General features: G+C 39.1%; 1 protein-coding gene and 1 long non-coding RNA gene across 5 annotated transcripts in view; one reads left to right on the forward strand and one right to left on the reverse strand.

The window, feature by feature from the left end:
• Positions 1-9584, reverse strand: part of LOC146496214 (uncharacterized) — a 55124-nt gene extending 45540 nt beyond the window's left edge. Inside the window, exons 1-3 of the long non-coding RNA XR_014871194.1 lie at positions 9514-9584; positions 9314-9380; positions 8789-8918 (exon numbers count right to left, since the gene is read on the reverse strand). This is a non-coding gene — a long non-coding RNA (uncharacterized LOC146496214). The remainder of the gene's footprint in view (positions 1-8788; positions 8919-9313; positions 9381-9513) is intronic.
• Positions 9585-9620: 36 nt separating this feature from the next.
• Positions 9621-17222, forward strand: part of cdin1 (CDAN1 interacting nuclease 1) — a 70855-nt gene continuing 63253 nt past the window's right edge. Inside the window, exons 1-2 of one of the 4 annotated variants that reach the window (XM_085143454.1) lie at positions 9621-9740; positions 10045-10145. In XM_085143454.1, coding sequence (XP_084999580.1) covers positions 10045-10145 — 101 coding nt within the window. In that variant the 5' untranslated portion in view covers positions 9621-9740. Of the gene's footprint in view, positions 9832-10044; positions 10146-17222 lie in introns of all 4 variants that reach the window. The other 3 variants (XM_085143453.1, XM_085143452.1, XM_085143451.1) reach the window with 3 other exon arrangements.

A 17222-nucleotide genomic window follows, 5' to 3' on the forward strand; every position in this document is an offset into this window, starting at 1 on the left:
GTGGGGGGGGGGGGGGGGGGGGGACTCTGGCAGGTGCTTCATCATCTGCTGAGGCATTGTCAGGCCGCCCGTAAACAGTCATTGGGCTTCTCGAGGGAGCAACCTTCTTCATAACTAGCACAGGTATAAATCTGCCTCTTAGCCACTAAATTAGACACATTCTTGAGAGAGTCTCACTCTGCAAGTGCTCCACAAACCTGAGGGAAAAGGGAAGACAGAAAATTAAGGTAATCCACCGAGAGCAGTAAACGAGGTGCATGAATAAGGTATAGCCTGTGTGAATTTAACCAGATGGCCACTTTGATCCATATGAAAAATTGTTAATGTTTTCTCAAGCAAAAGCTGTTATGAATAGATTCTTTACACTGAGCAAGAATTAATTTCCCCACCAACTCAAAGAGCTGTCACTGCATCACATGTAAGTGCCTGCTGAGGCTCAAAGCCCAGTGCCAAGTCCAAGTCTGCACTCTGTCACTTCTTCACTGTTTATCCTTCATTAAAACTTTAAAAACAGTGACACACCCATTTTTAAAAAAAAAAAATTTTTGGATCAATGAACTTTTTTAACCTGTAACGTGGTGACACTTGGATATCACTGGCAGGGATTAGTAATGGGGGGAAAGGTCAAGACAAATGAGCCTTCTGACCATATAAAGTGTCTACTCGTCTGTGAGAATCCCTGTCATTCATCCTAAAAATAGCGGGATAATATTTATATATGCCCATATTTCATTTGATAAAAGGCAATATTATTAAAGTCTTTATCGAGAACAATAATATCCTTTAACATAACATGTAATGCTCCCAGCTAAAAGGAGTTTGTTGACATGGTGTACACTTACATACCACATCTCATCTGCTGCTTTGAACGAGTTTTCTGAAGTTGGAGGTCAAATTTGTCATTGGGAAAAACCCTGCAAACACGAAACTAAAGTGTGTTGCTATGTGTTGTAACAGGATACTAATCTCCAAAACACTCCATATATATTTGCTAAAACATTGCCTCACTTGCAACGTGTTTGCTTAAATAGCACTTCACTTAGTCATGTTTTCAAAGGGTATTCTATGGGTCAGATGAAGGGGAAAGTAGGTTAATGTTCAGACATTTCAGTACAAAATAATGAAAATGTGATTTTAATAATCATGTAATTTACTATAAAATTGATAAGGAAAATTAACTTTTTTGTAAAATGAGTATAAACAGGAAATTAAACAACAAATGAATAGCTTAATAAAAATTTGGGGTATAAAACAATTTTTTATACATTAAAAAAAGGCTTAATGCATGATGTAATTAACACTTTAACTGCAAAATAATGCATGAGTCTGTGTTTGCAGTCTCAGCCAAGGCTTTGTCAATCGTCCAGTTTAGGCTAACTGTTTTACTAGTTCCCCTCTCACTGAGCTCTCTAAAAAAATAAAATCCCCACAGGACTTTTTAACATTCTAATAAAACGATTTTACAGAGTGGCGTGGGTGTGAATTTTGGGGATGATGCCATGAAAAAAAGATGTGAGCACAGGATTGTTAGTGACTGAAAGGAAGAATAAAGGGAAGGTGTTGAGCATATTTAACTCATAAATCATGACGATGCCGTATCACACAAGCAAGTTACATTTAGTTAAATTATGCAGGGCAACGTGAAAGTGATGCACTCTCTATAGGTTAAAACTGCTCTGCATTTGGTTAAAATCATTAAATATATTGTTGTGAAAGTTTTATATATATTTATATAAACTCTAGAATTAAGTGAAAAAATTGTATTGGATGTTTTTTTTAAATTCACATTTCTTTTTAAAGATTTATCCTTTTGACAAATCACACAAACAAAAGTGCATGCTAAATTAACACAGCCATAATCAACCTTTGATACAATAAGCCTTGTGCTGACAGAAATAATCCACTGGCCACTTTCTCAATGAATAATTGATGCCCATCTTAACGGACTAATGAATGAATGTGGTTTGGTTTTGAGTGATAGCCCACTCATTGGAAAGCTATCCCAGGAGGGACGGGGCACTGGAGACGGAGGTGCCATCCTCTATAACCTGTATAATTGGTCATTTGACATGAGTGACTTGACTGTGTGTGTCCATGCACTGCCAGTGGAGGCTGACCCCTTTACCCTATTGTTTATTAGCACTGTTCCAGGTTATCACACCAATTAGAGCTGGAATAACAGTGATCAGGAAAGCAAAAACAAAAAGTATAAAAATGCATACTATTATCTGCGGGAATAGGAGATCAACTCGGTGATGGCAGGCATAAGAGAGTACTCTTTTGACCTGACTAAAAATAATTCTAAAACAAATAAATAATCGAGGAGTAATTTTAGAATCATGAAATAAGCGACAGATGCAAAAAAGGGTTTTTGTTCTATAAAAGTTCCCGCTGCGTTGCTCACTTTAAAAACAACAGCGTGGAAAGGTGACAAAGCTCCAAGGCTGTTCCCTGTATGCATTTGTGCTGGGCTTGTGCTGGGCTTGTCCAAACAATCATACTTACATTTTAGCACTATTATACGCACACCCGATTTCCACAGGTCTGATAACATTCTCACTGCCGTTTTGGTGTGGCACTCTGACTAAACAATACCTTATTGACACGAGCTCTGGCCTCACAATTGCCACAAAACATCAGGGTTCCTGTTTTTGTTGACACTGTTTGAGCCCTCCATTGAAAGCAAAGTCACTGTGGACACAGCAATGCATAATTGGAGCTCCCTGTCATACAATACTGCAAATCAACCCTTTAAATGTTTGAGCATGATAAGGCAGAGAGAAGGCACACAGAAGGGGAGCAGGACAAAGACAGGGGGAAGTCAGGTGAATGGAAGTGTGGAAAGTTGATAGAAATGGAGAGTTAAGGGATTGTGGACTCGAGCACCACTAGGGGACAGTAGTAAGTCATGGACGGCAGCAGAAGCGCGCGTGTATGTGTGTGTGTTTGTGTATGCATGTTAGTGTGTGTGCGGCAAACAGTGAACAAAAGACTTTCTTTGTTGCACTCTCAAATAATAAAAGAATTCAGAAATAGCTACTTGACTGCTTTAGAAAAGATCTTGACAATGCATTGGCCCATAATGCACAGGAACAGCTCCAGATTTACATAATCATATGTAATGTAAACCACTACGAGGCTCCACAGCCAACAAACAAACTGACTGGGGAGAGGGTGAAACAGAGAGAGGGATCCACTTTCCTCTATGGACTTATATACTCACTTAAAGTACATTTTGCTTCATGCGCTCACAACAGTAGCACAACGTTTGCAAATTTTGTGGACACGTGCGCTGATGACAACAGAAAATACGCTTCTTGGGTAAAAATCACAGACAGCGAGGCAGCTATTTTGTTTGCATTTTACTTAAAACTATTTAATCATTGCAGTTTGCTAAGAAAAGAAAGACAGTTGAGTGTTTTTAATCCACTGCAATAACAGTTAAAATAACACAAATTATATCTGGTTAAAAAAAGTGTGTTTTAAAGGCACATAAAAATTGTGGAACCTTTTCTTTGATCACGTATCAAGATGAATGGCCAAATGACTTGATGTCATTACTTGTGGCATACCTACTTATATCTGGTTTCTTTGTGTGTTAAAAAGGGTCATTTGTTTGGTAGCTGGTTTAAACTGGAGAAGTTAACACCTCCACGTACCTCTGACGTTAGATATAACTGTCAAGAGGGAGCCTGTGTTTCTTTTTTGCTATGGTAACCGAAGACGTATATTCAAAACACGCTGCCTCCTCCTCCTTCTTCTCCTCCTCCTCCTCCTCCAGCAATTAAAAGCAGAACAATAACAATATTCACCGATGACAGTGGCGTCTGTACAGTAGTTATGCCCTTCGTTAGTCTCAAAATGTTCCTCATGAATTAGTTAAGTCTGTTAATTGCACATTTATTGCACTCAAGGCCACGGAGAGAAACACTAAACCGCTCTCGAAAATAAAAATAGCAGTTAAACACGTATAGGAATCATGAAAAATGAATCAAGCTTTTAAATTAAAGCTTAACATTGTGTGTGTGTTTGTATTTTGTTTTTTTAGTCCTACACATTTAATTTACTTGCTATTTTATCTTTCAGGATAAAATGGAAAATTCTCATTGATCTAATCAAAGGGGCTACATTCACAATTATCATATTTTACTTTATTAAAGTTAATGACGTTATTAAAAAATAAGCATGCTTCACTGCTTGAAAATTAGCGATGGATAAATAATAAAAGGGAAATTCTGGAAACTTTATTTTGAAAGAAAAACAAACAAAAGTAACAGGCCTAATTATTCCAGTGCCTACATTTTGTGTTAAGTGCTTCCAAAACATCACGGTTACGATCATATTTCTTCAGAGACAAGAAAATAAGGCAAATATCAGAATCATCCGGCAGCATAATCTCTTTGTGTTTACACTTTATCATCGCCTTTTCTGATCTGTGGCGTGTTTCATTATGAAGTGATGTTTGAGTGACACTGTGCTGGCTGTCACAGCCATGTGCTGAGGTTCCCTCTCATTTCCAGCAGCAACAATAATAATGACTATTCTAGTGCTAGCCCCACTGTTTGTGTTATTGTTGTGGGGTGTCAGACACAGGCCCTGACGTTTGCTATGCTATCAGCAGGAGTGTACAAATACAAACACATTTGCCTGAGTTATTGACCTTTATCTCCCCACTTTCTTGACAGCCTTCTCCAGTTATTGACAATACAAACACATGGGACGGCGCATAACCTTTCATTTACAGAGCACTTTCTCTCTTTTTGTCTCTCTCTCTGTCTCCCTTGTTCTTCCTTTCCCTCAGTCTGCGCCTCTCTGCACTTGCAATTTGTTTAAATAAAATGGGGGCAGACAATGGTACTGCTCATTTCTGCCATTTTTCTTTCACTCCAAATTTCAGAGGATAATATCATTAGACTGATACAATGGCTGCTATTCAGCCTTAGATACACAGATATTTCAAGTATTCAATATAGTTTTGACATGCTGACATTAGGGGAGATTGTTGTTTCCCTATTTGTTTGCTTACAATGATGTTGATTCCATCATAAATCTTGGGTACCTAAAGCAAGATGTTTGTCTTTATGATATTCAAATTATCAGTGAAATATATGTGGTCGGTAAAGTGAAAACACAAGGAATAAGCAAAAAGATGTACAAAAATAAAAACTGGATTTGAGAAACAAATATTTACACTGTAAATAAAGAACGTTAGGTTTTTACATTGAACATGGAGAAAAGTATACAGTGAGCAGTTTTATTAATGCAAAATAAAAAACAACATAATTATTCTGAAAATTGAACTGAATCCACTAACCCATAATAAACAGTACAATTTACTGCATCTCAATACAGCATTGAATAACAATGGTCATAAAACCACTAGTATTCCACTAATGATTCTCCTCCAGGATTTATTGTGTTTTTCAATGTGTGTCCTCTTGCATTTCAGCGTGAAAAATAGCGTACATAAAATACGGGTGTCCCCACCAGTCGGCCCTCTGCAGGTACTTCAGAGCCCCAAAATTAAATTTTAAACAATCCAGACCAGTGTTTGGTGACCATGGTTAATCATCAAGAAACAAAGACATCAAACAATATTTGATAATGAGAAAAATGCCTCCAGGATATTAGGGGATGGGGGGAGAGCACAGCATGAGCCTCGTCAGCAGAGCTAGGTAGAGAGGCCAGACCAGACACAAGCCGCATTCACGTGTCTGTGTGTGGTGACGGTGGGTGTCTGTGTGTGCGTGTGTGTGTGTGCCTCATACACAAAATAACACTTATGCACGCACGCACACATCATGGCGTGTCGCACACACCAACGCATGTACACACACACCTCGTATGGACTAGAAATAAAAATTTAAAAAGCCACTTTTTTTTTTTTTTTTAAAGTTCCTGACGAGATAATTAGAATTCAGTGTATGGAGCCATTGGTGAGATTAGAGCGTTGTGAAATTGTGCTTCATTTTGAACTTCACTGCATCACGCCTCAACCCAATTATCTACAGTTAAAATGGCTTAGTGAGGCTCCAAACTGTGACTGACAAAAATACAGAGCAACCTAAAAAGTTTTCTTTATAGATAAAAGTAATTACGTCGCACCATAAAAAAGCTAAAAAGCTAGACTTCTATTTGCTCTGAAAATACATGCAATGTTCAAATCAGACTTTGACATCTATTAATATACATTAAGAGGTTAGTGATGGAAAAATATTTTATTATTTTAAATATTCAAGTTTTTTTTAAATCGTATATATTTTTTTAAATTAGGAATTTATGCTTTCAGTAATAGATGCAGATCCAGAATGGCTTCATTTTCATCAGGCCAGTATAATTAGTCCCAACTAAAATAAGAAGTTGGGCAGCCAGGAAGAGGGAGGGAGGGGAAGGAGTGTTGGGTAATGAGAAGAAAATGTTTTTTCCCCTCTTCCTCTGTCATACTGTTATTGGGTTATCCTTGATTGACGCAGCGTTAACGGCCGGGCCAAATCAAGGCAGATCCAGCAACCTAGGCCGAACGGCAGCATGTGCAGCCACCTCGGTCATGCAAATTGCACTCGGGCAGCCCGTTGACTATGATTAATGAGTTTGGGCTGCAGCCTTTGTTTCCGCATGCAGCCGTTTAGAGTGAAATACAATCCCAAAATATTATGAATCCCCTATTAATCCAGTAAATTTGCTCACATTGCACATGTTGTTTTGGGCGATTTACAGATTTACAGCCAAATGTGTGTGTGTATGTTTGCACATATGTGTGTGTGTTTGTGTTAAGGGGATGAGCACAATTGTATTTAATTACATGTCCTCTAATTAAATTCATTAAAAGATAATAAAATAAATGAAAGAAACAGCTTTGAAAGCTTAGGTGAAACACATGTGTCTTGTCTCCCATGATGTAAAATATGGATGTGGGATTTTCAGGGGCAGTCATGCTGTACAGGGGGGATGTATGAATCCGATACCTTGCTAATACTACAGGCATTTCCTGGTTATGGTTTGCCTCATGTTTAAACTGTGATTTTTAGAGCTAAGATCCCAGACTCCCTGAAGATTGGAGAGCAATTCTGTGGTGCAGGGGAGTGAAGTCACTGGCTTCAGTAATGGAAAAAAAGGAACATTATGACAGTAATGCTGACGATCTAGTGTAACAAAATGCTCTCTTTGTAACGTGAGTAATATCACTAGATATGGTAAGGAGGGACTATGTGTAAGACATGGGAGGGCTTGCAATTTCCTTAAACTATGTGATGAGTAAAGGAAATTACACAGCCTCACAAATCTTCAATTCATTGTCAGATACTGTTGATAAAAAACACTTCTTATGCATGCACGCATTTTCCTCTTCTCCACAGATACACACTTTCCCTCTGCTGCCAGCAAAATGTAAATGTTTTCCAGGCATTAAGGTATATAAGTGCCATTAGTGGAACAGTGCTTAGCACTACAATGGTGTGCCGAGAGCAGTAGAGCAGAGATCAGTGCAGCATCTCCTGGATATCAGAGGGAGACATCCTTTGTAAATTCATCTCCTACTGTGAGACGGCTTCACAGCTGGTTAGCGACACTGGGTGTACAACTGCCCTGTTTACACGCAGTCTCCAAAGCACTCATCTTTCACCCGGTATCTTTTCCCTGCATCCTCTCCATCATCTCGCTCTCTCTTTCAGCTCTAATCACAGCCTGCTGTGGCTCTCTTAGCCATCAGTAAATGCATACAGATATAAACTTATTCAATACAAAAATGTGTGCTTACACACACACATAGGAGTACATAGAAGGGCAAGAGTAGACACCTGCGAACAACAAAATCTCTGATCCCTTAGCTTTTGAAGCCATTACAATACACAGCCTTCCAACCCCTTCTCTGATTTTTATCATTTTATACCATTGCATTACACTGATCCTTTTATACCTATTACACACACGGCTCCCCACCAAAACCCCTGATCCTCTGATACCTAGATGGGTAAACTGCTCCTCCTGCCCCTGACCTCAGCCCTTTGTAGCAATCAGACCAGACTTCCTCCGTTGCCCTGATCTTATCTAGCTATACCAATCCCACTACACAGCTCCCTTTTGTAACAGCTACAGAGCGCTGAGCCCTTTCAGACCCAGGCACTATGCCGGTGAACACAGAGCCCAAGACCTCAGCTCATCTCAGACATCATACTACACTGCCCAACAACAATGACTGCTATTTTCTGACACAGCACAGGTCAGATAGAGCCTTTCTGCTCACTGATGCATTGTTCACTCAGAATGTCGAAACCAAAATAATGTTTGACTCAGCCATAGAAGAGACTAATATAATTATACAGGCATACAGGTGATAATACAGATTAAAAATAAATAAATAAATAAAAAAAACACATTTTGAGTCCTGTCATTTGTGACAGCGATCATCTTTCATTTTTAATTTTTTTAGGAAAATAAAAATCAAACAAAAATGAACTACAGAAGACAAAAGATTTAAAAGAAAATCTATTAGTGAATGAGCTTTAGCACTATTCCACAGAGACTAATTATACAGTAATGCCATTGTAAAATTATATTGATCTCAAGGGATGTATTTGGTCTTAAAGAATTACTCCAATCTTACTGTTGTTTAAGACATCCAATTTTTAACTGTTAGATTCATAATCATTAAAAGACACACAGCTTCAAGTTAGAAATGTTACAGAAATCAAATGTTTATCCTTCAAAGTTTCACAGTTGTTTCTTCTATACAGCAATCCATTTGAATTTTTTACGTCTTATTTATGTCGTGCAAATTGAACCAATATACCTTTATTGCTGAGAGAGGATGCTGGTGGATATTGTGGGAGCCCAAGACTGGAGATGACCCACAACATTTCCCATAGGAGGTAATTGTGGAGTCAAGGGGTAACAGATGTCATATGACTCTCATTGAACCACTATAAAAAGGTGAGAAAATATATTTAGACACTTTAATTTCAATTACTGCGCTAAATACGGAAATAAGATTTTTTGAAAAACGATGGACTCAGCTATAAAGATACTGCGTCTTCAGTTCTTTAAAATGTAAATAACTATTTTTTAAAAATAAATCAGAAGTACAAACAAAAGAGCCATGTGTCTGAAATCTCTGCATGAACCCTTCGCTTTACATGAGACTGAGTGTTGCGGTACAAAATATAAACTTTATGGTCAAAGCTAAAAACTATTTGCTTCAGCCATCGTTTTTTTTTTTCATCCCCAGTGAGTGCCATAAATGTAAACGCAGAACCAAAACCATGGCTAGAAATGTGTTAAATCTGTCATGCTATTAGTGAAACTGTAGTTCACATACGCATTAGGGAGGCGTTCCCTTATTTCTCCCAGTCACCGCGCCTCTATTTCTCCATTACAACCTTTCCCTTAAAACAAAAGAACAAAAAACATAAGCGTTTTCCCTAACAGCACAGTTTGTGTATTCCAGAGCCGCTGGACTGCAAAAATACTTGAAGAATGTAACAGCAGAGCCTGTATCTTATCATTACTAATACCTACTCGTTTTTGCGTGCGTTGTTAACAGCAGACGAGAAGGCAGTTCCAGTGACCAACACGTCTTAGCTAGGCACCGCCTTCGCGCTACAAAATAACCAATCATCTGTCGGCATACTCAGCTCCTTGGATTCTTCTACCAATCAACTCGGTGTTCACATGAAAGTAACCCCCTTCAACTTCCTAGCGGGAAGCAGCTATCGGGGACGGTACCAGGACTGCAGGAATTAAGAGTAAAGATCCCTTTCTCATGGTATTTATTGCTTTTGAGCTATTTTTTGCAGCATGTTGCACACAATAGACATGAAGCCGACTAATACCTTGGTGAGACCGAAGGTTTTACGTTATGATATGCCCTTAGTGTTTCGCAGGTGTAACATAAAGCTAGGTTTGGTTAGCGGTGCAGCTACTAAAACAGTAAAACAGCTGTTTTTGACAGCTGTCAGTGACCTGACACCCTCGCAGGTCGCGTTGTCACAACTTTGTGCAGAAGCATGTGTTGATCAGATTCTCTTCCCCTCTTCTTTTTGTTCAAAGATGAGACTGTCCCGAGCAGAATATAAAGAGATAGTGCGATGGACTGAAAAACTGAGACCTACACGCCGATGCATGAAGATACTGAAGGACAGGTTTCCAAGGTGAGTGTGTATACACTGGATTGCATTCAGTGTGTGTTTCCGTTGCATTTGCCAATTGACTGTTACTGTACTCCCAGCGCATATTAATGTCTGACATAGAAAGTAAACACCAAACTGCTGCGTATGAGCATCAGTTACCACACATTATAAAACAATGAGTCAAGACCAAAAGAAGCCCAAACAAGATATCTTTGGATTATTGGAAATTAATTAATCTATTAGAGAGCTTGTTAAGTTAAATTATATTGTTATCATCTGAGTACAGCTCCCCATAGCCAAGTAATCCCCCCCCCCCCCCCCCCCCCCCCCTCAGTTTTATCTCCTATTTTTCAGCATTTGTGATCCTATTTATTCACTTGTTAAGATCACTAATTAATTCCACACAGGTTTCTGTATTGGCTTCCACCACAGCATTAGCCAGCGTTTTGCCATGCAGGTCCTGCACATCCAGAAATCGAAGAGAGAGGTTAATGGTTGTATTTGCCTTTCTCCTTGACACTGAAGGCCCTCCTGTTATTGACTGTAACATGTGTAATCCCCCAAGGCCTCCAGGACAGCATGGCTGATCCCGTCGAGGTCACTTACAAAGTCGCATGTATTTGGAGCTTCCTACTTCCATTGTGCCCTAATCACCAATCTAGAAGAAGGTATCAGGTCCCCAAAGGGGATGCCATGGAGTTTCAGTTTGCCTTTGTTCTCACTGTCAGCATTTTACAGAATATGTCATGCATATAAAATGCTTCCAATATCGCTCATGTTTAAGCACTAAAACACTGAAGTCTGTCTAGCGTTTATTTCTTTTTTATATTCTCACGTAAACTGCCTTTAACAAACATACCAAATGCCATCTTTTGTACTGGAGTGTAATAATTAAATGAAAACACTGCACCATTTTCATTCCAGTAATTCTTCACAGTCTTCCTCTCCCAGAGGTGCTTGCTCTTTTGTTTAGTCTTGCTGGTTATTATTTTTACGTTCACTATAACCAATCTCGGGGAGGCCCTTGCTCTTTAAATCCCTGAGTCTCGTCACTGGGCCTGACAGACAGGCACGGCAGCAGTGTTTTCACAGTCTGCGAAATTATTCTGGTTGTCCAATCAGCTGAGCTGGGCTCTGGAGGGTTAGTGATTGGACTGGCAGGAAATCAGGCTCTTAAGACATAACATATCGACTAGGCCATCCATCATCTCTTAGCATGCGCTCAGGCACAGCAGTCAGCCGCCCCCACCCCACACACCCCCTGTCCCCTTAGACCGTGTGGGAGCCCTGCCACTGCGTAAATATTGGCCAGGCTGGGCCTGGCAGTGGTTGGGTTGGAGGGGGTTTCGGGCTTTATTGTGGACAGGCTTGGACTAAGGGGATGGGCAAGAGAATTGGTTATTACAGTCAGGAGAATAGACAGTTGCATTGATACCAAATCATTTTGCAATATACTATACCTGTTTTCCAGGGGATGGAAACTGTTGAATAAATTGTAAATTCATGTGTTGTTTACAAGTATAATAGCAGAGGCATGAAGTTTATTTAGATAGTGATATTATTTTGCTGCCCTGTAATTGTATTTTATTCAGGGTTTCTCTTCGGCCAACATAGCCAGAGCCAGCACTGTAATAAATATATATATTGCCAAACCTCATTTTGTTAATTGCAATATTATTTACTCAGTTAAAATCAATATTGAGTAGAAATGGCATGAAATGCACATATTTCTGTCAAAGAAAGTAGCACAGTCAGTGCCTTAATTGTATGCATGTAGTTAACCGCCAAAGGCTGACTTTGAGTCAGTAAACACCATATAGTTTTCTTTTATGCTACATTAATCTGATTTATCCAATATATATATATAATATATGAAAATACTTCCCAGGTGAGTGTAAAGACATCCTACTGATGAAATATATTTAGGTCTAGAGAGTTATTAGTTACTGACTTTAGGTGAAATCATAAATGATTTGATGGTCCTCTGTGGTCATTTTACAGTTCTGCTCTGGCTGAATTAATTTTTGTATGCAATTAAAGTTCAAATGTATTAATAAAAGGAGTTGATATAAAAAAGATCTTTCATCATATATTATAGCTACAGATCTACAGTAGATAGATGTTGACTAGGTTGAAAAAATCTTTATTTGTTAAATTTCTTACAGTTCTTTCCCCTTTAGTTGTTTTTTTTTTTTTAATTCTGTTAAAATAATCATTACCCCAAAGGATCTGAATGCTGTATAGAGTTCAAAATCATTTCATAGTCATTGCTTTTGATTGGGAACTTAAATGGAAGAGAATTTAAACTTGGAACAAAAAGATTGTTATAGGCCATTTCAAGGTAATTTCCACAGAGAGTCTGTCGGTCTTTTGGTTGAATTATGAAAAGCGTTTGTGGGAGGAGAGAGGGAGTGTCCTATAGACAGACAGAAAGAGAAAGATTGTGATGTGGAGTCCCTCATCTGTAACGGCTGCATAACACAGATGTTGGGAGTCATCTGTCAGCCTGGCCTCTCTTGCTGGGCCCGAGCTGCTCTGGGGGGAAAAGAATTGGACACGGTGCTGTCACTTTTTACCCCCACTCACAATGGAGGGACATGCAAATATAAACCCCCGTTCTTGCCCTCTCTTCTTTGCCCTCCTCTTAGCCAGTCGTGGTGTCCTGTCTACTATCTGGACTGTGGCTAGGCAGAAAAAGGGGGATGGGGGGCCGATCGCAGGCTGTTGCGCGGGGAAATGTGACATCAGTCCCATCAGGTCCTTCTCTTGCCACATATTAGAATTGGAAATGATGGGCTGCTCTCTCAGGCCTTGCCTGTCTTCCCATGGGTCTAGAGGGGACCCCAGTCCTTCTACCACTTGTCCCCCGAGAGAGTTGGTGCAAGAAGGGCAAGATAAAGAGGGAGGGAATGTGAGAGTCCTCTGTGTCCTTCTGTGCTATATTATGAATGAATTGGGATGTAATGATTACCCCCCTCTTTAAAATGCCATTCGGCTCCTTATATGGCTTTCACAGCGATGAAAGTAAAAGAATGAGCAAAAAGGGGCAGATGCGGCTGATTTGCAAAAAAGAAAAGCTTAAACAGTAAAGTGTGAAGCATCTTTCCCCACTAAACACAATCAGCGCCTCTCTTTTATTCACACACGCACACACACATACACACACGCACAGACACAGTTCCCTGGTGAGGAGTCCCTGAACGTTTTTCGAATCGGGCCCTAATGTGCCGTTTTCATCAGCACTGAGGCGGGCTGCAATATGGTGCTGGAGCTCGCTCTGGGAATATGAATGTTGATTAAGCATGCGTTCAGCCTTTTGAAATTCTGAAGAAGTGTCAGAATAATGGATGTTGAGCAAATGTCAAGCATTTGTTAATTTCTCTGTTATTTGGGGTTTATCTAGCATGATCTTTGGAAGGAAAGCGCAGGGCAGGGTTGTTGTGGCATGTGCCATTGATGTGATGATTTCTTGGCTACACTTTGTTTTTGATGGTAATATCTCAGCTCAGCATGAAGCTCAGGGAATTGCTCATTGATTATTTATTGTAGTCATATTGTTTACCTCTTTACATGGCGGTTAAAGTTAAGGATTTGATAACAGGTATAATATGGTGGAGAAAAAAACATTAAATATCACTTTTTTTTCCCAGTGTGTGGTATTTATTATTTGTTCACAGCTTTCAAGGGCTCATTGCCCACATTTTAGGTATATCAAAGTCTTGGCATATATGTATTCAATTCCTGGCTTGTTTCTCAGTTTTAACTTTGATTTCTACGATTGTCCCTGTGGAATCAACTGATTTTCTCTTTCCAGCTGCTGTGCTGTGAAGGTAGAACTCCACAAGTATTTTGTAGGCTGGAAGTGGCAATGACATTACCCAGAGACTGATCAAGTGCAGAGCCTGTGGGGCCAGCCCCGACAGCTTCCAGTGCATGGCCTCACACTTCTGGCTGCCCATATTGAACAAAACACAAACTGGCAGTTGGGGCTTAGGGGTACAACCCTTGAAGGCTGGCTAAATAATTCCACGCCTTTATGTGGTTAGATGAGCACTGGAAGGGTGAAGGGATGAATGAAGTGTTAGCAGAGAGAGAAGGTGTGGAAAGAAGAGAAGCTGAGTGTACAACTTCATGTCAGGCTAAAGAGTTCATGAATAATAGATGTAATCAATTACTTGATTAGGAAGCAAAGGAATGACTACTTCCTTCTCATATCAGATGGATGTTGTCCAAGCACATTCCATAGAGTGCAAAGCCTTTTTGGCTCATTGGTCCAAAAAAAGAGAGGTAAGCAGCTTGTTTTCGAGTTAGGCCGGATAGAAATTACATGGTCCCTTATCGTGAAGGGTAAAAACTGCATTTACTGGAGCGATAGACAAAGTAGGTCAATATTAGTAGAGTAAAACTATTGATATGGTACTCTAAGAATAAGATCAGCATCTGCTGTACTGTATGCTAGTGTCAGTAGTAGTGTTGTCACTGAACCCCCCCCAAAAAACATATGTACTCTGAGGGAAACCTACAGTTCAGCTGGGCAGTTATATCAGAGTCTCTAGCCTGGGGTTCTCTTTGCATACTGGAATCAATTGCAGACGAAGAATGAAACAAAATTGTCCAGAATGGTACAAGTTCCCCAGCTGCGCTTGGGGGAATAGGCAATTGGTCAGTATAATGTGTTTCTTTGCCAGACCAGTGGACACTCGCCACTTGACGGATAGCATGAACCTCATTTTCTGTTTTCCATGAGAGCTTGCAGAAGCAGCAGTGCCAGTAATTATGCTTTAACAATGGCAAAATACTATAGTTATAGCACGTCTTTGCACAGAAGGAGTGGTGAAGATCCCTTGCTTTCAGGAGGAATCACAATTAGAGTGGTGATTGTAAAGGTTTTCTTGCTCTTTTTACCGCCATTATATAACAGCTCTGACAACTCAGGGCACCTCAACAGACAGAAATTTTAAAGATTGTAATAAAGTAAAGGAAGCTCAGTAGGGGTCATATTGTGCCTCTGCTAAAACCATTTCTGTCCATGGTCCCCTACAGCCTTGTAGGTTTGTATGGCCTGCTGCAGTAAGATTGTTGGGGGTGGGGGTTTGTTCAAAGTACAAACTGGTGAGTCTTCCTTCAGATGGAGAAATATCTTGAAAATATTGTTTAAAAGTGACAAAAAAATTGCACAAAAGTTTCTATAGCTTTATAAAATGCAACAGTCATTATGTTAATTGCGCTTAAAAGAAAAAAAAGCGTTTATACTTGTTTTTGCAGAACAAAAATTGCAAATATTTAAACTCTAAACACGTGCGCTCATTGTGCAAGTATTTGTTTGAAGCTAAATGACACACTGAGATTTGTGTTTGTTTCTATCCGTTGTCAGAATATATCACATTTATACATTAATGCATAAAGATTTTTTTTTTCAACTCATTTGTTTGGCTGCTGATGACGCTAGGCTTAGCTGAGAAACAGATGTTAGCATTTTGCCTATCAGCATGTGTAATTAACAACATTTGCATATCCAGCGTTTTAGCCCGTATTCAGCTGTATAAAATACTGATCTATAGCAAAGTAAATGCTTCATATAGTATTGTCAGCACTCTTGCCTGAATGAGGTGTTTTGATGGTAAATAAACCTAAATATGTGAAAAAATAATGGAATTAAACTTCAATAATAATGTAATGTAATATAGGTGTAGAATTTAAACTAAGCCTTATCCTCTCAGATTTCCTTGCACAAAATATTTCTTCCATGTCATTCCCTTCTGAAAATTGTTTCATCGCCAGCAGTAAAAATACGTGCTATTAGACAGTTCCATGCCCTGAAGAGTCACACCATTCAACACACTCTGCATGCAGATCCACCAAATGCTAAATACTGTCGCAGCATATGATACCAATGCCATTAGCCAGGTGGCTTTCATTACCCAAATTACAGCTATTGTTTATAATTAATTATTTGTAAATAGGAAGTTTCCAAATATAATTGATAGTTTGAATTTCCCTCATCTCCTATTAATTAGGTTGATGGGAATTTCAAGGCTTTTCACTGTGTTCATGTTTAAGGCAATGGTACAGCCTGAATGCACAAGAAAATAAGTTAATGCAGCACTCAAACATGAATTTATCAGATTCACAGCCACTGGGTAACCTAGCTTAATAGAGCCTGAAGTACTGACCAGACAGCCATACCAGTTCAGTGACAAAGTGAAAGTCCCTAATTGTTTTTAATTTAATCTGCTGCTTTACTATTTTGGGTGCCAGTGCATATTAATGCTCTGTCTTATGTTGTAAGGAAGGGTAATTAGGTTGAGAGTGAATGATTCCCTAACCACTCTTCTGTCTCCCAACCTTCTGTTTCCCCATGTTCTAAATTATATCCGAAAGGGCAGATTTTTTATTTTCTGCTTTTTACATAAAAGCCACTGTAAGTGTGCACTGCAGTATCACAGACTCTTGTCTGTGGCTCTTCAAATTATATTTTGTGTGTTCTTTGTTTGATGAGATTGATTTTTTTTTTTTTAAGTAAGTTAAACAGCGATCAATGAACCCAAATGTTGACCTTGGCATTTTGCAAGTGCATTAAAAAATAGCTTTCTTTATTTACACAATTCACAAAGGGCTCACGACTTCCTAGCTTTAGTCACAGAACTGTTTTAGGCTTCACTTTAGGAAGACAAGTGTCTAATATGTTATTTTAAATATTCGTAGTCGTTGTCAGTTACAACCACATCACCAAGAGCTATTTATATATTAGAAAAGGTAGAAAATCTTGTTACCTTATCATCTTATTTCAAAAAAATGTTCAAAGTTGTTTTATCATATCCTAACATTTCCATGTGTTGCATATCGACACTAAGCATTTGGCTGTGCGTATCATGTGTGCAATTCAGAATAAAATGCAAGCTACAAGATTTGTTTAAGGTTAACAAAATACAGACAGAAATGCAGCTGGTTTTAGAATGGTTAACAAATTGGGTTCATTTTTATAACCACTGAGACAGGACAGAGTTTCACAAACGCTTGTACTGTGTGGCAATGGGATACATGAATTATAGTAAAAATGTAATACTCCTGTTCAGTAGGCAGATCAAATCCTCGTTG

Source organism: Neolamprologus multifasciatus, chromosome 19 (assembly GCF_963576455.1).
Source record: "Neolamprologus multifasciatus chromosome 19, fNeoMul1.2, whole genome shotgun sequence".
Lineage (NCBI taxonomy): Eukaryota > Metazoa > Chordata > Actinopteri > Cichliformes > Cichlidae > Neolamprologus > Neolamprologus multifasciatus.